A 24,546-nucleotide genomic window follows, 5' to 3' on the forward strand; every position below is an offset into this window, starting at 1 on the left:
GCTAAGTGGTACCCACCTACTGCAGCTGGTTATTCAGCGGTGCCACTTAGCTGGTTAAATGCCAATTTTAATATCGGGCTCTATATAAATTAATAGCAAGAAGTGCATATATTGTCATTAAAGGTCTGAGTCACCAAACAATATCTCAGATTCTGTTCCTATAGGCAAAGCCCTTGATGAATCAGGTCCACAGTGTTTATTTACTGCTAAGTAAATAATGTGCTATTATACATGTGTTTATTTCATATACGTTGGCTCAATCGCTGTTTTAAAAAGTCTTTTATTTTTTGAGCAATTAATTGGACTTTCATGAAGGATTAAGTGTACTTCCAGGAAGCATTAAACAGTTATTTCAACGGTGACCTAGAATGGAAAAATGGTGCAATGTTATTACAGTATATCTTGCATATCCAAGCAAGAATAGCAATTTAGCATACACAGAAAGCAGATGAGGACGCACATTGTTTTACAAAGCAGTTTATTGTACACAAATATACCTTAGACCTGACAGCAAGGTGACAAATGCAGGTATGGACTACTCCTGAGCAAAGACCATAGGGAAAGGCAACCAATCTTTGTGATACTCCAATGGCATAATAAATAAGGCTTTGGCCTCCTGAAGCAGGGATTATGGGTTCAAGTCCCATCTGGGGTAGAGTATTTTAATATAGCTGTTATAAAAACAGGCTGTTTTCAGAAACCTAATTCAGCGGAATATATAACCTTGCTCCTCCAATGACTGTAACCCTCACACTTTGAGGAAGAATGGCCCTAGTGCAGGGGTTTTCAACCCAGTCCTTGGGACACAACTAGCAGTTGGGTTTTCAGGATATCCACAATGAATATGCTTGAGATACATTTGTATACAAGGCGGGTAGTGCATGCAGATCCATCTCATGCATATTCATTGTGGATATCCCGAAATCCTGACTGGCTGGGTGTGTGCTGAGGACTGGGTTGAGAACCACTGGCTTAGCAGTTAGAGCAATGGGCTGAGAACCAGCAAAACCAGTGTTCAAGTCCCACTTCCCCTCCTGGCAATCCCAGGAAGGTCATTTTATCTCCCATTATCTCAGGTACCCCTTTATACTGAAAGATCTTTAGGAAAGGAATAGTTTATTAACCAGGTGAAAATGTCATGATAAATTTTAAATTAAATAACTATTGAACATATTTTGCTTTGCAGTTTGGTTTAATGAAGATATGCATGCAGTCATGGGCAGCTTGGGGCCCAATTATTATTATTTTTTTTTACAGCATGTTTTTTGTGAGTGTCGTTGGTTACTGTCACGATTTTAGCTTATGTATGCTGTCATTCCTGTTGTATCTGATTATTGTGCTTTTATATCTTCCTTAATTTTATAAATGCTTTTCACTGGATTGTGAGTGTGTACATGCGCATCCCCTAGGAACATTTGATAGGTGAGTTATACATTTTACAAATAAAATAAATAATGCTCAAGGCGGCTCACAGCGTTTTTGGAAAGAAGGCATAATAATATTCTTGCCAAAGGCCTGCTTAAATAAAAATTGTTTTACTTTTTTTCTAAAAGATTTTATATAGACCTCTGAGCGGAGGTCATCTGGCAAAATGTTTCAGCATCCAGGGTCAGCCGCGCTAAAAGAACATCCATGAGTTTCACATAAAAGTGTGGCTCGGAATCCAAAGTGAATAATACAGTAATAGGCAAAGGAGACAATTGTGCATTAGATATTACTTAGATGTGGAAAGCAGAATTACTCACCCTCTATCAATTAAGACATTTATTTCAAATTATTTAAACTGCTCATTTCCCTTAAGGCAAACTCAAAGAGTTTCAAACTGCCTCGCACTCCGTGGATCAGTTTGGGTCACACCAGCCACGACATCATGCGTGTCACAGTAGGTAATCTGCGACACTGTTGTCTGGCTGTTCGCAAGGAAGCAGCCTAAAGAATCTGAAACAGAATTTAATAATAAAGTTTGTACTTTTGAATTTTTAATTGACAGCTATTAGGACTGCACTGATTGACAGTTGTACTAACAATGCTGATTTCTCTCACTTAATTCCACCTTTTGCTCAGTTAAAATTCTTCCTAAAATAAAACCCACCTTTTTGAGACAGTTTTAAATTCTAAAACTGGTTCTCCTTCACCATGGCCTTGTTTGAACCACTTTCTATAATAATCAAATTCCTGGTCCTCACACAAGGATCCCTGAATCTATTTGTCTTATGCGTGCTTTAGGCTGTAAACACTATGAAGCAGGGCCTGTATTTTATGTCTGTACAGTACTGTATACAGACATAAATTATAAATGGATTATAATAATTTGCTATATGTGTGACTTATACAGAACAGTTTTTGTTTAACTCAGGTCTTAAAGGGGGGATGGGGGGACCTAGTTGTGCAAAATGTATGGGCTCTGTGCATAGACCTTTCTTTCTTTATTGATTAGAATTTGTAGCCAGCCTGCCTACAGTTCTAGGTGAATAATATTCACATTCATAACAAACTCAACATAATTATTCACCCATTGCAGGATGACTGCTTAATCTATCCAGCTAATTACTGATATACAATTTTGCCTACAGCTCATTATCCCTGGGAATGGGCAACAGGAATTATATCTACCTTATGGAATCTTCCAGGTACTTGTGATCCAGCTCTACCACTGTCGGAGATGAGATGATGGGCTTGATGGACCTTGGTCTGACTCAGCATGGCAATTCTTCTGTTCTTATAATATTAGTCTCACAGCAAAACCCTTATTCTACTCATTGTCCAGCCCATAACCAGACCACCACCCTCACCTGTACCAATGGTTGCATGAATAATAGAGCCTTTAGTTGTTTTCTGAAAGTCCAAATGCATGGTTCTACCCTCAACTCATCATGTGAAGACTTTCAGAGGATGAGGCCGGCTACCACCAATATCTTGGTATAAGCTGCTGAGTTATGTTTTATGTGAACCGATGAGATGGTCCCAAAGTTCATTGGTATATAAAAGCTTCCAAATAAATAAATAAATAAGTTTTGGATAGACGAACTATGAGTATGGATAGCACAACAAGCAGTTATTATCCTTTACAGAAATAAGGGGGTAATATGCAGGAAGTGGCACTTACTAACCTTAATAGAAACTTGGGGTAGCCTGCATGGAGCGGCTGTTACTACCATAAGAAATTTGCTGGGCAGACTGGATGGACCATTTGGATTTTTTTTTTTTTTTACCGTCACTATTATATTACTATGTAAATTACGTCCACAAAATTGGGATTGTAAATTTTCAACATTGTGTTAAGGCACATGAGGGTGATACTACTCTGAGCCCCATGGATAAGAGTCAAGATTTTGAAATGTATGTGCTTGTGTGTGGGAGAGTGAGAGTGAGAGAGAGCATGTGTGCATGTGTGTGGGAGTGTGAGACAGCATGCATGCTTGTATGTGGAAAAGTGAAAGACAGCATGTGTGCTTGTGTGTGGGAGAGTGAGAGTGAGCATGTGTTCTTGTGTGTGGGAAAGTGAGAGCATGTGTGTGAGAAAGTGAGAGAGCATGTGTGCATGTGTGTGGGAGAGTGAGAGAGAGCATGTATGTGGGAGAGTGAGAGAGCATGTGTGCATGTGTGTGGGAGCGTGAGAGTGAGAGACAGCATGTGTGCTTCTGTGTGGGAAAGTGAGAGAGCATTTGCATGAGAGTGAGAGAGCATGTGTGTGGGAAAATGACTGCATGTGTGCTTGTGTGTGTGGGAGAGTGACAGAGAGCATGTGTGCTTGTGTGTGTGTGTGAGTCAGAGAGAGCATGTGTGCTTGTGTGTGGGAGAGTGAGAGCATGTGAGCTTGTTTGTGGGAAAGAGAAAAAGCATGTGTGTGCACAACTACCCATTACTCTATAAACCATATAAACCAGGAAACCATGGTTCGAGTCCCGCTGTCGCTCCTTGTGACCTTGGGGAAGTCACTTTACCCTCCATTGCCTCAGGTACAAACTCAGGCCTGGATTTTCTAATGCCACACCTCTTATTGAATCCCGTGGTAACGGGGGGGGCGAAGCGGGGGAGGGGGATTGCGGGCCTGCGAAAGCCGGCAGCGATCGCACCACCGTGGTGTTATCGCTGCCGGCTTTCGCACCCAATAGCACCACCGTGAAAGGTGGTGCTATCGGGCCGCTACTGACGGTGATAACTGGTTTTACCTTATCGCCGCCAGCGAAGTTTCCACCGTGTCCACCCTGACTCCTCCTCTTCCGGTCCCGACTCCGCCCCTATCTAGCTATCACAAGCGAAAAGTCCCTTTTCACGTGTGATAGGGATAGAAAATGACCCCCTTAGATTGTAAGCCCTCTGGGGATAGGGAAATACCTACAGTACCTGAATGTAATCCACTTTGAAGCACTGAAAAAAGTGTGAAAAGTGGAATATAAATCTAAATAAAATAAAAATACATAAAAAAAAATACTCTCTGCCTGCTAATCCATGACAATTTCAGGGCATCTGGAAATCAAAAGTTCCAAGGTATGGATAATGGGGAATTTTTTTTAAATCCTTATTTTAATTGTTGAGTGTTATTTGATGTGTCTGTTTTGAAATATTTTATTGATGATTGAAAGATTTTTATATGAGTTTTAAATTATTTAATGTTATTCTATTCATTAAATATTTTGAATTATTCTTTTTATTGGTATGATTTTACTAATTGTGTTTTATGAGAAATGGTAATGTTTTGTTTTTTTTTTTACATTGTTGCAGTACATACAGAATTTGGTTTGTTGCGGTTTCCAGTTCAGGTTTTGTCTGTACATTTCTATTTATACTGTATGGTCTCTTTGACCTAGATTTAACATTTTGCTATAAATTTTGCAAAAATAAGTAAACTATTTATACCACTGTAAGATAGGCAACTAGCAACTTGGGGTGAGGTTTTGGTGGTGGCCTTGGTTTTGGGGTTTTAGCACAGTCGACATCAGTGAAGATTTTATGTGATTTGCAGTGCTGACAGGTACACAAAGATGAGATTTGTGCATTGTATTCTCGACCCAGCTTGAGCATTTGTACATTGTACAATTCTCAACTTTGTGTCAAATTTGTCATCAAGCCAAATCACATAAAATCTTCACTGATGTCGACTGTGCTGTTCGTACCTCTGACTGTGCATGTAAAACTGCCCCCCAAAACCTAGCCCACCACCAAAACCTCACCCCGAGTTACTAGTTGACCCACGTACAGAGGTATAAAAAGTTGACTAATATGTGTGCCTCCCCAGAGGCTCCCTCTCTTTCCTCCCCCTCCCTCTCCCTGCCCAAAATGGGATTTGGGATATTACAAATCCCGTTTCAGCAGTAACACATAGCTATCATGGGCATAACCCTAGTGTTAAAACTCATGTTGGCCTGTTACATTATCACACACAACACTAAGCACCCCTCATTTAAACTGACTCCACCCTAACGCTAATGATAACTCCCTAACGCAATTTGATAAATGATCCTTTTTATTCTGTATGTGAGGGTCTCTCTGTAATTTGCATGTGTGACTGAAGTGAGTTATTCTGTTAGTGTATAATTTCTATGTAGGGATCTATAGCAGCATGGATTGTTGTTTTTCTAATAAAGGGTTTATTATTATTTTAGGCCTGGTGTAATTTTTATAGTATTAACTTTCATAGGTAGGGTTGTTGCTGTTTGAGTGACTCTCTGAGGGTCATGCCCATGCCCAAGATGCATTACACTAGACCTAATACCATACAGGTTCCAAGTATCTCTTGCTTTTTTTGCAGGGTTTTCTGGTTAGCACCTCAGCAGTGCATGTAAATATAATATACATATTATATTACCACATACAACTGTGCTTTGAATGTTCTTTTTCATGTAAAATCTGTTATTATAAATGCATAATTTTTAATTGTGTGTGAGAAGGGTGTGATGTGGGGGTTCAAGGCTGTAAAGTTTTCCTAGGGCACCTTGCCCTGACCACTGCTGTACAAACACTGATGTCTCCCAAGTCGTGGTTTCATGTGTTGTGTGATGGTGCAGTTTTTGACTTAGCCATAGGCTCCAAATTGCCTGGCTACAGCTCTGGTCCTCAGCTGCTGGGAGCAGTCATCTCTTCAACACGGAGATGGTACTGGTTCCTTTAGATGCCTTCAGCAGCTTAGCCTCGTCTGCAGCGGGTGCACGTGGCCCGCCTTTGACGTTGGGGTTGCTCTTTAAGACAAAGTTTGTCCTCGTTAATATCCACATTGAAATGCACCAGCATAGAGGAAGTTTTAATAAGGAGAAAAGTGGGAAAAATACTTTCGTGATGAAAGAAAATAAAAGCTGACAACTCCAAAACAGAACCGATGGAGTCACAGTGAGGTAATCAAATTTGCAGATGATACAAAATTGTTCAGAGTAGTTAAATCACAAGCAGATTGTGATAAATTGCTGGAAACCCTGTGAGACTGGAAAATTGGGCATCGAAATGGCAGATGAAATTTAATGTGGATAAGTGCAAGGTGATGCATATAGGGAAAAATAACCCATGGTATAGTTACACAATGTTAGGTTCCATATTAGGTGCTACAACCCAAGAAAGAGATCTAGGTGTCATAGTGGATAACACATTGAAATCATCGGTTCAGTGTGCTGCTGCAGTCAAAAAAGCAAACAGAATGTTGGGAATTATTAGAAAGGGAATGGTGAATAAAACGGAAAATGTCATAATGCCTCTGTTTCGCTCCATGGTGAGACCGCATCTTGAATACTGTGTACAATTCTGGTCGAAGCATCTCAAAAAAGATATAATTGCGATGGAAAAGGTACAGAGAAGGGTGACCAAAATGATAAGGGGAATAGAACAGCTCCCCTATGAGGAAAGACTAAAGAAGTTAGAACTTTTCAGCTTGGAGAAGAGATGACTGAGGGGGGTATATGATAGAGGTGTTAAAATCATGAGAGGTCTAGAACTGGTAGATGTGAATCGGTTATTTACTCTTTCAGATAATAGAAAGACTAGGGGGGCACTCCATGAAGTTAGCATGTGGCACATTTAAAACTAATCGGAGAAAGTTCTTTTTCACTCAAAGCACAATTAAACTCTGGAATTTGTTGCCAGAGGATGTGGTTAGTGCAGTTAGTATAGCTGTGTTTAAAAAAGGATTGGATAAGTTCTTGGAGGAGAAGTCCATTGCCTGCTATTAATTAAGTTCACTTAGAGAATAGCCACTGCTATTACTAGCAACGATAACATGGAATAGACTTAGTTTTTGGGTATTTGCCAGGTTCTTATGGCCTGGATTGGCCACTGTTGGAAACAGGATGCTGGGCTTGATGGGCCCTTGGTCTGACCCAGTATAGCATGTTCTTATGTTCTTCTGCAGCACAGGCTGCCAGTGGAGACTGGCGGGCGATTGCTTACGGATGCCCGAGCGACCGCACGCCTCACCCTCCCCTCATTCCTATTGGCTAAGAGCTGGCCCTTCAGCGAGCCTCTGGTGACATCACGGCAGTGCCCCGCCTCCCAACTTGGCGGCGGCGGGCACGAGCGCCTTGCTGCAGCAGAGGCTCGCACGTTCTATCGCCGGCGTGCTCGTGGCCGCTGGGCACCACCTCAGCCGGAACGGCGGCGACAATGGCCGGATTCCTCGTTGCAGCAGCAGCAGCAGCTCCGTCCCTGTCCGAGCGGAGCTCACCTGCGGCATCAGCACTTCCCGCCACCGCCGTCGTCCACTAAAGAGAAACCCATCGTGGAAAAGGACGCGATTGACAAGAATGCCAGTGCCGTTGCCCTCTGAGCTGTACGGCGGGCTGTCGGAGCCTCGGACTGACTGAAGGAGAAGCGCTCTCGTTGCATGGGCTGCTCGGGCTTTGCTGTTTATTTGTTGCACTTAAATTATTCAGGGAGCCCGCGCAGCAGGAGAGGTTTCCCTCCCCTCTCAGCGTTGGAAGATGGGGGCGCTGACCAGCAGACAGAATGCCGGCGTGGAAGAGGTGGACATCCCTTCCAATTCCGTCTACAGATATCCTCCCAAATCCGGTAAGTTGGGTGCAAGTTGTAGCTGCTCGGGAGCACATGGGCAGCAACGGGACCCCGGTGCCAGCACCCAGACCCGGGAGAGCAAAGGGGGTGGGTGCCAAAGCAGCTCTGTGGCTGAGCCAAGGCAACGGATGCACTTACTTTGCTGACATTATTTGAGTCCAGGATGGACAAAATGAAGACTCCTCCCTCCCCTCCTTCGCCAGATTTTGTCTTTGTACAAATTAATCTCAAGGTGATCCCTCGTTACCGCTGCAGAGGGATGAATAGTTTGCATTGCAGGAAGGATGATGGGGAAGTGGAGAACCAGAAGCATAATCTTTCCTACTGCGCTGCTTTAGGAATGTGTGTTACAAGTTGGTGTAGAGAGAACGGCGATTTTTAATTATATACCTATTTAAAACAAAACATACCTGTACTTTAATGCAAGTTAACCGCTGCATTATAAAGCATTTTTACAGAATTTCTTTTCAATAAAATGCAGTACCTATAAATATTTAGTGATGACACACTCGCTCATACAATGTTTGTAGGGAATGTTTTTGACCTTGATTACCACAAAAAAATGACAAAACACACACAAGGGTTTTGTCTTCTGTGGAATATTTTTGTAGGGATTCTGCAAATAACTGCTGCATTTGTAAAATATGTTGCATGTCATGGAGTCACTTGCACATGGATGAGATGTGCCATATACATTGCTCTTAGTGTTACAATTATAAGAACAGGTTGTAGGACTATGTACTCCTTTTCTAATTCCACCCACTATCATGTCAAATTGACTTACTACCAGCGGTTTGCTTTGGAACAAAACCTTGCTGCTCTCTCCATGCAGGGTGGGATGCCAGTTTGTTATGATGGTATGAGTATGCTACAAGGAGGATGGTTGGTTATAAATATAGATTTGTCACTAGTAAATAACTGGCTTCTCTGTTACCACAAAAATTTGCACTGTCTGGCATATTGTACTGTAAGTTGATAGTGCACAGATTGTGTGTGGGTCCACTCAGTAGAGGTTTAAAGAAGCTTTCAGTATTGCATTGAACAGAAAAGGACCTTTTGGCATTTTTTTTCAGCAGCTAAGGGGAACTCAGGTCACTGCTACCTAGCCTGCCCAAGGTGTCTCAGCTATGCTGCAGAGAGACTATCAGTGACAGATTTCCATGTTCATTCAGTCTTCAGGTTTCAAATAGCACATTCACTCATCTGGCATAAGTAGATCTCAGCATCGTTCTCAAACTTTAAATTGGGAACCTAGTGACTTGTGGTACAGTGGAAATTGGTTATGATACCAAGTGCTTCTATTATTGTAAGATCCAGCAGCTTCTCTACTCATTTGTGCTTCTAGAGCAACTGGAAGCCGCCTTATCTGGACTAGGACACTATCAGTTTTCATTGGCAACAACTTAGACTTCCCCCACCCATCCATAAATTGTTCCCTCCAGAATTCTGCACAAGAGTACTCCTAGGCCACCCAGTTGTCCAATATCTGGAACTCCTACTCGCTACCCTGGCCATTTGCTTGGCCTGTGAATAATTTTTTAATTTTATTTTTCTGAAAATTAATGACTTTCTTCAGTTTTATTTTAAACACATTCTCAGATAGTTGGGCCTGGCTTAACTCAAGTTCCATCTCTGGCAGAGGACTGGAGGAGTAATCTTCTGACCTAAGCTAAACCACTTGACACCACACTTCTGCCAGCAGAGATCACTTGAGTAGAGGCAGCTGCCTTCTTCCCTCCCCAGAGCTGAAGAGCATCACCTCTGTTAGACAAGTGGCTTAAAATTGTGCACTGTGCTACAGCCAAGCCATGTAGTCACCTCAATGATTTAATGAATAGTCTTTTATATAATGAATTAAAATAAAACTATAAAAGTAATTAGGTGGAGATGATACTGTTATAAGGATAATGAACAAGTAAAGATGCAAGCCATCAGACATACTAGATAAGAGTGGCCAACTTCAGATCTCAAGAGCCACAAACCTGCCTGGTTTTTAGGGTATCTGCAGTGAATATGCATGAGATAGATTTGCATGCAATGGAGGCAGTGCATGCAAATCTTTCTCATGCATATTCATTGTGGACATCTTGAAAACCAGGACTGTTTGTGGCTCTTAAGGACTGGAGTTGGCCACCTCTGTAGTAATGTCTCAAAAATATGGCTCTTTTAAATACTGTTAGCCTTAAAAAGGCATTTGTTTATCTCCTTTTAACTCATTTTATTTTAGGTAGGATAACATACTACCTTTTTTCCGCCCTTCCTTCAGATGCCTTTTTTTCCTTCTTACTTTATAACTGTTCTTTTCCCTAGATGGTATGCCCATGCAGTTATAGGTTCTCCTGCTACCTGAGGCCTGGAAGGGAAGTTTCTGACTTGAACCCCCTCAATATTTTGTTCTGTTATTAGGGGTGGTTCTAGCAGCTGCTTTCCATCCCTCCCACAACTCCCAGCAGACAGACTCAGACTTAAGCCCTGGGGCCAATTACTTTCTCCTAGTGAATATTGCTGAAACAGACACGAGCATAAGAACATAAGAACATGCCATACTGGGTCAGACCAAGGGTCCATCAAGCCCAGCATCCTGTTTCCAACAGTGGCCAATCCAGGCCATAAGAACCTGGCAAGTGCCCCAAAACTAAGTCTAGATTTCACTCCTCCCAGTTCCATATCATGGGAGTGTCTGGCTAAGAGGCGGCAGTTAACCTGATAAATCTTGACTCCCCCCCCCCCCCCCCCCCCCCCCCTTTTTTTTAAAAGTGTTTTTAAGGGTCTCTGACTAGGAGTTAGGGTTTCCTAACGCTGGAAACTTGAGTTTTTTCCAGCGGATCTATCTGCATCTTGGAGTACTGCTTAATGCTCTCATTTGCGTGGGATTTCCTTGTGAGGGCGCTAAGCAATACTCACATTTTGGAATGCATGTTTTGTGTGCGCAGAACTCCTTGCTGCATTGACAGTAAGCCTTGCACATAGAAAATGCATGTTCCAGAGCGGGTAAAAATGTGCATTCAGCTGAACGTGCTTCGGTCTGAGAGATTGTTACTGGTGCAATAGGTTAAATAAGTCACCACCTCCTATTCTGTACACCAATGATTAAGCTACTTAGCAAATCATTTTTTCAGATGGTTAATCCAAATTCCTTATCTTTAATATGCAAATACTGTCGGCCGATGAGCCCAGAGCTAAGATGGGATACAGGTACTGACCTTTGGTGTGTTTCTGATTATTTTTCCACCTTGAACTTGTAGCACTAGTCTCTTTTTTTTTTTTTTTTCTTCTTTCCCAGAGCATTCCTTTCTTACACTGCCTTTGTCTTGGAGATACATACGAATGATGACATATATAGGGACCTTCATTTTCAGTTTTTCCCATCCCCTAGCATGTCCTTCCCCCCCCCCCGCCCCTGAGAATCTCTGGCTTCTCCCTGCCCCATTGCAACAGCTTTTCTTCTTACTGCTCTTGGCTTCAGGCTTCTCCTCTCTCCTTAGGGCAGCAGCTTGCTGAGGCTCCCATGCTCTGCGGCGCTGCACTTCTGCTTCCGGGACGTGCTTTTGGTGGCCGTGTCCCGCTTCAAATGGCTGCATTGGCGCCACCATGCAGGCAGGCGCTTCTTGGCTGCTTGGGGGAGGGTGACAGCGGCGCTCGCTCTTCAGCAGAGACGTAGGAAGGATCTCTGGGGAGGGGGGGCAATATGTTTGTGTTGCCTCCCCTGCGCCCCCCTCTTCCCACTACCACCATCACCATCCTTGTAGAAATGCTTTAAGATCACAGAAACAGCAGATTTAAAAAAAAAAAAAAAATGCTTTATGTACTGAATTTGATTATGAACGTTTCTTTTTGTAAGTCGTTCAGAAAAGTTGATAGGCGGTTTATAATTTTAAATAAATAAACCCCCACTTCTCGCCTTCTACCTGCATCCTGCTGAAAAATAATAAAAAAAAATAAGAGGCCCCTTCCCTTGCTATGCCAGTGCCACATCAGCGACACTGCAGAGCGAGTGCTTTCACTGGTGGAGGGGCTTGACCCGCTGCAGGTACTTTGGCCTACGCTGGCTTCCAGCAGTTGCTCCAGGCCTTGGGACGCTGCTTCTACAGCTCTGGAGCTGCTCCCTAAATCAGTGTAAAAATTAGGTGAAAATCAGTTTAAACTGAAAAATGAAGGACCCTACTTATGTACTGTGGCTTGCCTTCCCCTCGCATCTCTGCCTCTTCACGGCACCGAGATAAGTTTCATAAGAACTTTGCAGAGCACCCTCAGGATTGGGATAGAACAGAATGTGGTTCATCATCCACTTTTTGGACTATTACAACAAAAGCTTTTTTTTACCCTTTTTAAAGCTTGCCCTTCACACCTGGAACTGGTATTCTGTGATTTGTGGCCACCAGCAGGGGTCGGGAACCCATGGCTCGCGAGCCAGATATGGCTCTTTTGAGGGCTGCATCTGGCTCGCAGACAAGTGTCGCCATACTTCGCGGTTCCCCGCTGACCCAGCTGCTCCCCGGTCCTCCGCCGCCCGGGCTTAAAATGCTGTCAGCCCGGGCGGAACGCGGCAGGACAGCTGGAGTCAGCGGCACCGGCGTGCTCTCTCCCCCCCCCCCCCCCCGCGGCCCGGAAGAGGAAGTGGAGAGCATCGGGTGCCTGCGCGGAAGAAGAGACCACACTAGCGTGGTCTCTTCTTCCGCGCAGGCACCCGATGCTCACCACTTCCTCTTCCGGGCCGCGGGGGGGAGGAGAAGAGAGCACGCCGACTGGAGTCATCCGGGTGCCTGCGCGGGAGTCACCGGGTGTCAGCCGGGTGCCAGCGCTGGAGTCATCGGGTGCCTGCGCGGGTCTTCCCGCGCAGGCACCCGATGCTCTCCACTTCCTCTTCCGGGCCGCGGGAAGAAGAGAGCACGCCGGTGCTCTCTTCTTCCCGCGGCCCGGAAGAGGAAGTGGAGAGCATCGGGTGCCTGCGCGGGAAGACCCGCGCAGGCACGCTACTGTCCGACGGGAAGAAGATTGCAGCGCGGCTCGGAGGAAAATGAAAATCTTCAACCGCGGCCGATGGGACTCCGCCTTCGCCTCCGCGAGGGCTGAAAATGAAGGAGGTTAGCGTTGGGAGGTGGCTGCTGCTGCCGCGAGTTCCCGGGGGGGGAAGGGGGAGAGAGAGAGTGAATGAATGAGCGAGCAAGCATGTGTGTTTGAGATCCTGTGTGTGTGAGTGAGAGATTGCATGTATGTGAATGATTGAGAGCCTGTATATGTGAAAGAGAGTATGTCTGTGATTGAGAGCCTGCCTGTGAGAGAGAGAGCATGAATGTAAGTTTACCATTGGGAACCTGTATGTGTAAGTTTGTAATTGAAAACCTGTTTGTTTGAAAGAGTATGTGTGTATGATTGAGATCCTTTGTGTGTGAGAGAGATCATGTGTATGTATGATTAAGAGCCTGTGTGTATAAGTAAGAGAGAGATCATGTGTGTCTGTGTCTGATTGACAGCTGGTTTAGGTGATGGAGCATGTGAGTATGTGATTGAGAGCCTGTGTTTAAATGAGAGAGAGAGACCATGTGTGTCTGTGTGATTGAGAGCTGATTTAGGTGAGGGAGCATGTGAGTATGTGATTGAGAGCCTGTGTTTAAATGAGAGAGAGAGACCATGTGTGTATGTGTGTGATTGAGAGCTGATTTAGGTGAGGGAGCATGTGAGTATGTGATTGAGAGCCTGTGTGTAAATGAGAGAAAGAGAGGACATGTTTGTAAGCATGTGAATGAGAGTCTGTGTGTGAGAGAAAAAGACAGCATGTATTTATGTGATTGAAAGCCTGTGTGTGTGTAAGCGTGAAAAGATAGACAGCATGTGTGTAAATGTGTAATTAAGAGCCTATATAAGTGAGAGAGAAAAAACATTTGTATATGTGAGTGACTGAGAGCATGTGTGTATAGGTGTGTCATTGAGAGCCAGTGTGAGAGACAGCGCTGGTATGTGACTGAGAGAGGAGAAAGTTCCAAGCAAACCACCCCACCTCCTGCTAATTCAGAACAATCTCAGGACACCTGGATATCAAACGTTCCCAGGTATGCAGAGCAAAAAAATGTTTGTATCCTTATTATTTTTCATTACTGGATCTTTGTGTCTGCTATTTTGAAATATTTTGTTGGTATCTGGAAATGTTTTATATGAGTTTTTAATTATTGGATATTCCACTCATCAGCTGTTTCGAAATATGTTCTTTTTGTTAGTACACTTTTACTGCTGATGATTTTATATTTCTTGATTTGTTTTATAAGGATGTGTGATGTTTCTTTTTTCCTTTGTTACACTGCATACAGAGACTCTGGCTTGTTGCAGTTTCCAATTCAGTTTTTGTCTGCATGCTTCTTGTTATGCGTTTTGGTCTCTTTATTCTATGTTAGGTGAGGGACAGCACGTGATTCAGGTGAGGTTTTCTGCTGGCGTGTAGTTTCTGTGTAGGACTCTATAGCAGCCTGACTTGGTCCGTTTTCCTAATAGGAGATGTATTGGTGTCTTAAGGCCTGGTGTAATATTTTCAGAGACTTATTGTACTTTAAAAGTGTGATCTTACATAAAATGCACACATTTACTTGTATTTAGTTTTAAACATATTGTATGGCTCTCATGGAATTACATTTTAAAATATGTGGCATTTATGGCTCTCTCAGCCAAAAAGGTTCCTGACCCCTGAGTTAGAGGGTATATATCCTCTTGGGTTCCCAACTTTTTAATAGTGTCTGTGGGGTAAAGCTAGATTTGCAGCTTATGATGATGGTGCTCAGGGCACTATTTTTGTTTCAACTTCATGGCTTAGTTGTAAACCATTTGGGGGTGGGGAGGGGAATTTTTAAAGGAAAACATTTCATTTCTGGCTTATAAATAAATGACCAATCCACCAGGGGGATGCTAAAGATAAAAAACCCGTGGGAGAAAAAGATGCAGTTCAAAATTATGTTTGGTAGAGAGATGTTGCAAAGAATGACTTCTTTATTGAACGTTAGCAAAATTAGTTCATGAAGAAATGTGATTTTTTTTTTCTCCATTTCCTGTTTTCTTTCTTCTCATAAACTAAAGGATAGCATACAGTAAAGCGTGCCCAGCTGAGTGCACTGTTTAACACGTGGTTGGACGCGTGTCCACAACCCCTTATACCATAAGGGGTTTAGCGTGTTCCCCCCCCCCCCCTCCTGAAACTAATAGCGCTCATCACATGCAAATACATGTTAATGAGGCTATTAGCTATTTGCCCCAAATATAAAAAAAAAAGTGCGCTTGATCCGCACATTTGCCCGCTCAGAAATTAACGCTAGCCCAGAGCAGGCGTTAAATTTTGAGCGGCCCAAAAAAGTGTACAGAAAAGCAGAAAATACTGCTTTTTCTGTATATCCTCCGACTTAATATTGTGGCGATTATTAAGTCGGAGGAACCAAACGGTTTAAAAAAAAAAAAAAAAAAGTTCCCGCAGTCAGGTTTAGGGAAAAGGATGCTCAATTAACGTGTGTCCATTTTCCTAATCCGTGGCTGTGCACAGGGTAGGAAAACGGTTGCTTGTAAAATTGAGCGTCCATTTTCCTAACCCGCTTGCAACCCCCTCTCCTGGGCTGCCAAGGAGGCACTGGGGGCATGCGTTTGTCCCTAGCGCCTCCTTTTAGCGCGACCCCCTCATTTAAGCAATGTATCGCGCGCCCAGGAGAAGTGGCTGAGCACGCATTAGGAAGCGCCCTTTTTACCACGTGACTTTACTGTATCTGCCTGTCTGTGAGGTGATAGAGACCAGGAAGTTATTTGATACAAAGACAGATGATGTGCAAGTATTGAGAATTCCGCTGGGAGGGTGGTTTAAGATAATGTCTCATGACCCTCTCTTCACAGTTGACCTCGTTCCTGTAGGTCAGAAGGGTCTGGACTGAGATCTTTTGTTTAAGGCTAGGAGGGGGGAGAGAGAGAGGCAGCTATTGAGAAGCATCTCAGAGAAACTATGGTAGGGAGGATCTTTTGAGACATTAGAATCTGACAAATTTTACATTATATAAATAAGCAATTCAGTATTTCCCTATAATTAGCATGTCGTGGCATGGAGCTCCAGATATGGTGGGGATTGACGGCTTTCTTTGCATTTGAGCCTTATGGATAATACACTGCCCTTGAGCAGCTGTGGTGGAGGCATGCTAGCTGCGGTTTGTGCTGCAGAGATGGCTAGCGTGCCCCTGCAGCCCTTGGTAAGGAGTAGCATGTTAATTCTCTCGCCTGTTCTCTTTCTCCCCCCCCCCCCCCCCCAACAATTGGAAATATTTCGTATGAAAGCATTTGTGAAATCAGATACTCCTAAAGAGTATTGTTTTTTGCACAAAAATGTAGGTAAAACTGTGCTTTAGTCCACATATTTGAATTGCAGAATTATCTAGATATTTTAGGACTGAATAGAAGTTGTCTTTTTTTCTAATACAGCATGGTGCAATTCGTCACTGTAATTATTCTAAATGGAATTTCCATTTTGTATGTATGTGATCGTGAAGTAAAGAAATAATGCCTATTCAAATTATTATAAGTCTACAAGTAGTAAAAAGTAATGGTATTATAATTACTGGGTGCACAATTTTCAAAGCCATTTATCTAGGTAAAATGACTTTTCTAAAAGTGCCCACTACCCTTTCCCCAGCTAAAGTATGCATAGTGCATGTACTGTGAACCAGACTGCGAGGAGGTGTAGCCAGAGGCGTGCTCACTTTTTTATGATTGTATATAACTTTATTGTTGTATGATTTGAGTTTTGTTTTTTATTATTGTAACAGATTATTATAGAAAGGCAGCATTTTAAGAACATGAATAAACTAAATTGTGTTGGGGGAAGACAGGGAAGTAGCACACCTGTTAATTATTTCCACTTTTCAGTACTTCAAAGCAGATTCAGGTACTGTAGGAATTTTTCCTATCCCTAGAGGACTTAGTCTAATTTTGTACCTGAGGCAATGGAGGGTAAAGTGATTTGCCCAATGTCACAGAGCAGCAGTGGGATTTGAACCCTGGGTTCCCTGTTTCCTAGTCCACTGCTCTAACCACTAGGCTATTCAATCTATCTTACCCCTCCTGGCCACCCTGCGCACACATGAGCAGGCACAGAAGCACACAGCTGCGTTTAGCATGCATATTTTAGGTTGATCATTTTCAAGGAGAAAGTACCCTTGTGCATCCTCTGAAAATGAACATAAAGTGAGTGAGACACCAGAAATTAGCCGCGTGCTTTACACCTATGTAGGTTTGACAGTTGTCCCCAACCTTCCTTGTGTTCTTCAAGGACCACTGAGCATTTAGGTCATAACAATCTCTGTTATTTTATTCCATGAGTGTTATCAGTAAATTCCACTACCCTTCTCAACCCCCCAGCACATATCAACTGTGATAGACTGATGCAGCAGTAAAGTATCCCCAATGTACTTGTCAGTTAAGTTGAGTGGAACCTGTGCAGAGTTTCATGTCCTGCAAGCAGCAGGAAGAGTCATTTGCTCTTAACGCACTACAGTTCTCAGCGTTGTTTCACCAGCCTTTGCCTGTACCTGTCTGTTCTAACTTGTGCCATGCCCAGGCTTGGAAGCTGGATAGTTCCTGCTAATGCTAATCCATGCTCCATGCTTGCCCACACTTAGGTCATGCTGGGGGTTTGTGCATGCTCCTGGAGTCTGGTGTGCATGTGGTTTGTGTTTTTTTTTTTGTTTTTTGCCAGCAGCAGCCCATGCACAGGTAGAGAGGCCTGATTTTCTGAAGCTTTAACCAAATAGATAAGTGAAATTATCACTTAACTACCCATAACCCACTACCCATAACCCACCTGATAAGTTTAGTTCTTCTCCTCCCCCCCCCCCCCCAATAGTTAATGACACCCAACACTATACATGTTACTCAATCATTCACATTTAATCCACTTAAATTCTCAATTATGGCCTTGCCTCTTGTCTTGACTAGATTGTAAGTTCCAAGGAGTAGGGATTTCCCATTATTTGTGACAGGACAGTGCTGTGTATATCTGGTATGTATTATACAGATGAAGATAAATCGGTGTGCACCCGTACTACAAAATCATATGCATGTTGCCACTGACCACCTGCATTCTCTCCCATTCTATCTGAGCGCTGACTGTCTGCTCTGTCTAACGTTGTGTTGGCTTTTGCGTGGCATGGTGTCCCCCCCCCCTTAATTTTGAACCTACCAGATTTTTCACTTGCAGCTTAGGCTTTGAACCCGGGCCTGTAGGAGTGCAAGACTGATGTGTGAAATTGCTGCACTGTCCTGGCCACACACTCCAGACACTTCAGTAAGAGCATATGTTCTGCCGCGTCACGGACCCACATCCAGAGCTATCCTGTGTATAAAATGCAGCAGTAGCAATAGGACCACAAGAACCATTGAAAAATGTCATTAAAGTACCTGAAATGTGTTTGCGGACTCAAAGTGACTGCCATGCAGCTCTTAGCATGGTGAGCTCCTCAGTCTTGCAGTGGCCTTTTTTTCCTGTTGACTTTATTTCCTAATAATGGGCCACAAGCGGAAGGCAAAGTTGGGACCTCTAGTGAATAAATTCATCTTAACTGTCAATTTATTAACTTCTTTGCTGTCTGTCGATTGGTCCCTCCACTGTCACATGCCAGTGAATGGACCAATCCCCTTTTCAGAAGGCTGTCCTTTTAGAATTCTGAAAGGGGATTGGTCCTTTCAAAGATACATGCCTGTGAAAGAACCAGTTAGCTGTCAGTGAGCGAGCAACCCTGCAGGAGGAGGCAAGCTCTTCTTTGGGAGCGGTTCCCTGGTGGGGAGGTGGGATTTGGAGGGCTCCGTTGTTCGTATGGACAATTTAATTTTTTAGGCGGAGATGGACCTGGACCTGGTAGGCTGCCTTCATTTAAGAGGTGAGAGGGAAGGAGGAAGGATGAACTTGCGGACCCCGGGCTGGCCTGCAGGAAGTTTTAATGCCAGGCATTAAACTTCCCCTGTAAAAGGAGATGCGCTAGGTTGCCTTCTCTCTAGCATGCTTCCTTGCACTGCAGGGTGATAGCTAATAAAGGGTAAAGCCCTTATTACATATCTGGGCAATGTTAGTGTAAAAAAAAAACTGCAGTAAAAACCTGCAGTAAGTTTTTAGTACGGTTTATTACATTGGCCCCTAAGTGAAGCTGTTTCCAGATGTTGCAAAACAAACTCAAAAGAAGTCAAGGCAATGAGACTGTGGATATCGAAGTTAGGCAGGGTGTTTTCTCATTTTCCTGTAAATGTTATATCAAATATAACAATGTTTCTCTATTTTTTAGCCTAGCCAAAGCAATAAGTTGGTGCAATTGGATTTGCTTTATCTCCTGTGCCTGGTCCGTTGTAATATCTATTGGGCATTTTTGGTCATATGCTCTAATTTAGGGGTTAGGTCATGTTGCTGCATAATTTCCTATATGTAGTTTAATTTTGGGGTATGTAATTGAATCCTCTCTTTTGAGGACTAGGAATAAGAATTTCTTAGCATTCAGACAGGTTAATCCACACCAGTGGGTTATGCACCTCTACCAGCAGATGGAGACGGATCAAAGCTGACAGGGTATATATATCCCTGCACTGAAATCAGCCCTCCAGTATTCTCCGTCTCCAGCAGATGATGGACTTGTAACTCCCTACTGGGGATTGCTTAAAAAAAATGTATAGGAGAAAAGGAGGAAATTTAATTTGCCCCGCTCTTCTGTGGTGATACCTTTTGGACCCTCCCTCAGTCAAGTTTTCCTGAGGGGGATATCTGTGGATCCCTCCCTCAGATGATTACCACGGTCTGGTAGCTGGGTTTCCAGCGTGGACTTGTCTGTAGAGAGACAAATGGCTGAGAGGCTAGCGGGTGCAGGAAGCTGAGCGCGGCAGTGAAGGCCTTTGTACTCTCCCCTCGCAGCCAGAGACCTACGCTGTACTCGGCCAGGATGGGCTGAGCTCAGGTAGAGTATTAAAAAAAATAGGAAAAAGGAGACTTAATTTTAGGGATTCTGTCCCCCTTCTGGTCTCCGAGCTTGGCTTGCCGATCCAAAATCTGTTCCTGTCTCCGGGGAAAACTTGGAGAGTCGTGACAGCTTAGCAGGTTGAGTGGCCTTTTTGGCTAGGCCCTGCTCTCAGGCTTTGCTTAGATGCTGTGTGGTAGGCCGTGGTGGCATTTATGTGCTTTTCTGCATACAGTGTCTGACATCGGATCATGCTTGTGTCGGGTGGGCTCCTACCTGAACTGCATATTGGGTGCCCTCATTTAGGGCATACGTGGTATACGCTTAGGGGCGGATTTTCAGAGCCCTGCTCGCGTAAATCCGCCCAAAACCGGGCGGATTTACGCGAGCAGGGCCCTGCGCGCCGGGAAGCCTATTTTACATAGGCCTCCCGGCGCGCGCAGAGCCCCGGGACTCGCGTACGTCCCGGGGTTCTCGGAGGGGGGCGTGTCGGGGGCGGGGCCGGAGCGCGCGGCGTTGCGGGGGCGTGTCGGCAGCGTTTTGGGGGCGGGTACGGGGCGTGGCTACGGCCCGGGGGCGTGGCCGCGCCCTCCGTACCCGCCCCCAGGTCGCGGCCCGGCGCGCAGCAGGCCCGCTGGCGCGCGGGGATTTACGTCTCCCTCCGGGAGGCGTAAATCCCCCGACAAAGGTAAGGGGGGGGGGTAGACAGGGCCGGGGGGGGGGGTTAGGTAGGGGAAGGGAGGGTAAGGGGAGGGGAGGGCAAAGGAAAGTTCCCTCCGAGGCCGCTCCGATTTCGGAGCGGCCTTGGAGGGAACGGGGGGAGGCAGCGCGGCTCGGCGCGCGCAGGCTATACAAAATCGATAGCCTTGCGCGCGCCGATCCAGGATTTTAGTGGATACGCGCGGCTCCGCGCGTATCTACTAAAATCCAGCGTACTTTTGCTTGAGTCTGATGCGCAAGCAAAAGTAGGCTGTTCGCGCGCCTCTTAAAATCTACCCCTTATTGCATAGAGCGCAGCTGGGCGCACTGTTATTGGACGCTTTTGGAAGGAACTGATAGCGGGTGTTTATCCATGGCGTTGGTTGCAAAGAAGCCTAAGCGCCTTACCCTCTGTGCTGCTTGCCATGTTCGGGTATCGCAGCCTGGCATCCCCTCTAATTTGTGTCAGTGCTGCTTGGAGGCTCAGGGAGAGTTGTCTCCAACTGGTTTTGCTAAGCCCGGTCCTTCCCAGCATGATGTAGGAATGGAAAAGAGGGGAACTGCCAGAGGTTTCGCCTGGCTTTGGTGCTCTCCTAACTGGTTAGTCAGCGAGGGAAGGAAGTTCAGTGGGTGCAGGACTGACACCCCCTGGTTTTGGTATGGATTCCTCTGCTTTTTCTTGGGTGGAATTTTTTCAAGGACTGCAGTCCTTTCGTCAGGCGCAGTCAGCGACCTTGGCCAATCCTAACAGTTCAGGATTGCAGGATGCAGATCCCTGCACGCCTGGTGCCGCAGGTGAGCATTGGAGTATGTCTAGACCTGCTGTGGGTCACACTGATAGGAACCTTGGTAGGCATGGATGATGAAACCGATCCTTATTCCCTGGAGGATGGAGAAGTTCGAGATTGGAGCTGTATAGAAGAATGTTTTGTTTCTTTCATAGAGATGGGTTGCCGGCTCTGATTTCCCAGACATTGAAGATGCTGGGGGTGCCGGGTGCTGATTCCATGTCTAAGCCAAAGAAAACTCCCATTTTAATTTCTTTGCGTAAAGCAGCATGTTTCTTCCCCGTTATGAAGGCTATTCAGGAATTGATTGATCTTGAATGGGGTTCCCCGGAAGCTAATTTTAAAGGGGGACGAGCCTTGGAAGCGCTGTACCCCTTGGATCCAGCTGCGAGAGAGCAACTGTGCTTTCTGAAAGTGGATGCACTTGTGTGTGCTGCCATCAAGCGGATGACTATCCCTGTAGAAGGGGGCGCGGCATTGAAGGATGCGCAAAATAGGAGAATTGAGGCTATCCTTGAGTAGGCCATTGAGGCAATGGCAATGAATTTGCAGATAGCCTCTCGTTGCTTCCTTGTGGCTTGTTCTTGTTTGCTTCTCTCTCAGGAAGTCGATGAATCTGGTTTAAATTTCAGGGCAGTGATGGAACTGGCAGCTGCCTTTTTGGCAGATGTGGGCTGTGACCTGGTCCGTGCTTCTGCCAGAGGGGGTAACTTTGGTGATAGGCCAGGCATCAGCTATGGCTGAGGAATTGGTCGGCTGATACAGTTTCAAAGTCTGATCTTATGAAATTGCCTTTTAAAGAATCACTCTTGTTTGGGGGTGAGCTGGAAAAATGGCCTTGGTAACCAGAGGATAAAAAGCAGGCGCTGTGCTCTTTCGGCACAAGGGGTCATGCTAGGGGTTTCAAACTCCTGACCCTACATCAGAGTGGCTTGTCAGAGAGCTTAACCTTTGGGTGGTCTCAGTCCTTTTGTCCTAGGCAGTCCAGATTGGGCATAGGCTCAAGTGGTGGTGTCCCCCAAACCTATCAGTGAAGGCGTGTCAACTCTCACCCCTGGGAACAGGAGATAAGGATCGCCTCTTTTTTTTTTTTCTTTTTTTTTATCAGAGGTGGGTCGAGATCATGTCAGACCAGTGGGTTTCTGGAGGTGATAAATGGCTATGCTCTGGAGTTTCTCAGCGTTCCTTGGAACTTTTTATGGAGCTCTCAGTAGAAGAGGCAGGCAGTGGAGTGTATTTGGCAAGACTCTTCAGCCTGCGGGCTGTAGTCCCAGTGCCCATGTCACAAGAAAATAGGGCCAATATTCTATTTATTTTGTTCTACCCAAGAAGTAGAGTTCCTTTCGCCCCCATCCTGGATCTCAAGGGAATCGACTATCATTTGCAGGTGACTCGTTTCCATGTGGAAACTTTACGGTTAGTGATAATGGCAGTACAGTCAGGAGTTTGTCTCTGGATTTGTCAGAGGCATACCTACATATTCCCATTCAGCTGGAGCATCAACGGTTTCTGTGTTTTGCAGTTTTGGAGCGACATTATCAGTTTTGAGCACTACCCTTTGGTTTGCTCACCGCACCCAGAACCACCTTCAAGGTCATTGTTGTGGTGGTAGCGCAGTGTTGAGAGAGAATGGCATTCTGGTCCACCCATACTTAGACAATTGGCTAATTTGGGACAAGAGTATGACAGAAAGCCTTCAGGTCTTGTGCAAGATGATCTCCTTGCTACAGGTACTAGGTTGGATGGTGAACTTGGCCAAGAGCAATCTACAGCCATCCCAGGCACTGGAGTATCTCAACGTGAAGCAAGGCAGGGTGTTCTTGCCGGAGATCCGCATTCAGAAGCTGATGGCGTAGGTGTGACTATTGACCGAAACAATATGGTCGATGGTGTGGTCTTATCTACAGGTGCTCGGATTGATGGCAGCTACCCTGGAGATGGTTCCATAGGCAAGGGCACATATGCATCCTCTTCAGTGCACATTGGTTGCTCATTGGCCACACTCTCAGGACTACTCGATATGGCTTCATTTACCGGTGGAGATCATTATTCGGTTGCAAGTGGATCATCTAAGGAAGGGCGTTTCCCTACAAACACTGGACTGGCTAGTATTCATGATGGATGCGAGCCTTCAGGGATGGGGGACTTGCTGTCAGGAGTTGACAGCACAGGGGCTTTGGAGTACAGAAGTCTCTCTGGATCATCATTTGACTTGCAAGCCCATGCCGTTTGGTTGGCATGCTTGCGAGTTGTTGACTGCTTGCAGGGTTGAGTGGTCTGAATAACGTCAGATGATGCGACAGTGGCTTACATCAATTGCCAGGGAGGAACCAAGAGCCAGCAAGTGTCACAGGAAATAGTCCAACTCATGGAATAGGTGGAAGTACATCTTCAGGAGGTCTCAGCCTCACACATTGCAGGAAAAGACAATGTAAGTGCGGACTTCCTCCGTGGGCAGAGTCTGGATCCAGGATAATGGGACTACTGGGGGCTTCCCGTTTCTAGATATGCTGGTGACATCTCAGAATGTGAAGGTTTCTTTCTTCTTCAGTTGCAGGAGAGATCTAAATTCCTTGGGCATCGATGCCCTCGTGCAGGAATGGCCGGAAGGCAAGCTTCTATATGCTTTCCCTTGTGGCCCATGTTGGGTAGAATGATTCAAAGAGTCAAGAGTGTCATGGGGATGGTGCTTCTGGTAGCAACAGATTGGCTTAGGAGGCCGTACTATGCAGATCTGCGAAGGCTCCTGGTGGACTCTCCTATCCAATTACTGGTCCACAAGGATCTGCTACGGCAAGGGCCTGTTCTTCATGAAGATGCAACTCTATTTTGTCTTATGGTATGGCCCTTGAGAGAGGGCTCAGTTGCTGAAGCTTGGATACTCCACTGCTGTGATTGCCACTTTGCTTCGAGTGAGAAAGTTCTCAACTTCGTAGCCTATGTTCAGGTTTGGCGATTGTTTGAGGCTTGGTGTGTGGGTCTAGGGGTTCATTCTCGTTCGGTTAAGATCATGCTCACTTTGGATTTTTTGCAGGATGGATTGATTAAGGAGTTGTTCTTAATTCATTGAAGGTATAGGTGGCAGCTTGTCTGTTTCCAAGGTCGGGTGGATGCTG

At 45.1% G+C, this 24,546-nt stretch overlaps 1 protein-coding gene and 1 long non-coding RNA gene across 9 annotated transcripts in view; one reads left to right on the forward strand and one right to left on the reverse strand.

Annotated features, from left to right (window-relative positions):
- Positions 1 to 237: 237 nt before the first annotated feature.
- LOC115090858 lies at positions 238 to 11,019 on the reverse strand. The gene is made up of 3 exons (XR_003856534.1): positions 10,900 to 11,019; positions 1,746 to 1,938; positions 238 to 363 (listed from the first exon to the last, which is right to left on the reverse strand). It is a non-coding gene; the product is annotated as an uncharacterized LOC115090858 (long non-coding RNA).
- Positions 7,500 to 24,546, forward strand: part of RNF157 (ring finger protein 157) — a 186,543-nt gene continuing 169,496 nt past the window's right edge. For 5 of the 8 annotated variants that reach the window (XR_003856533.1, XM_029600446.1, XM_029600449.1 and 2 more), the window contains exon 1: positions 7,501 to 7,992. Coding sequence is in view for 6 of the 8 variants with exons in the window: in XM_029600446.1 (XP_029456306.1) it covers positions 7,905 to 7,992 (88 nt within the window). In the remaining 2 variants the exon portion in view is untranslated. Of the gene's footprint in view, positions 7,993 to 24,546 lie in introns of all 8 variants that reach the window. The other 3 variants (XR_003856532.1, XM_029600444.1, XM_029600445.1) reach the window with 2 other exon arrangements.

The sequence above is a fragment of the Rhinatrema bivittatum genome, chromosome 4, assembly GCF_901001135.1.
Source record: "Rhinatrema bivittatum chromosome 4, aRhiBiv1.1, whole genome shotgun sequence".
Taxonomy (NCBI): domain Eukaryota; kingdom Metazoa; phylum Chordata; class Amphibia; order Gymnophiona; family Rhinatrematidae; genus Rhinatrema; species Rhinatrema bivittatum.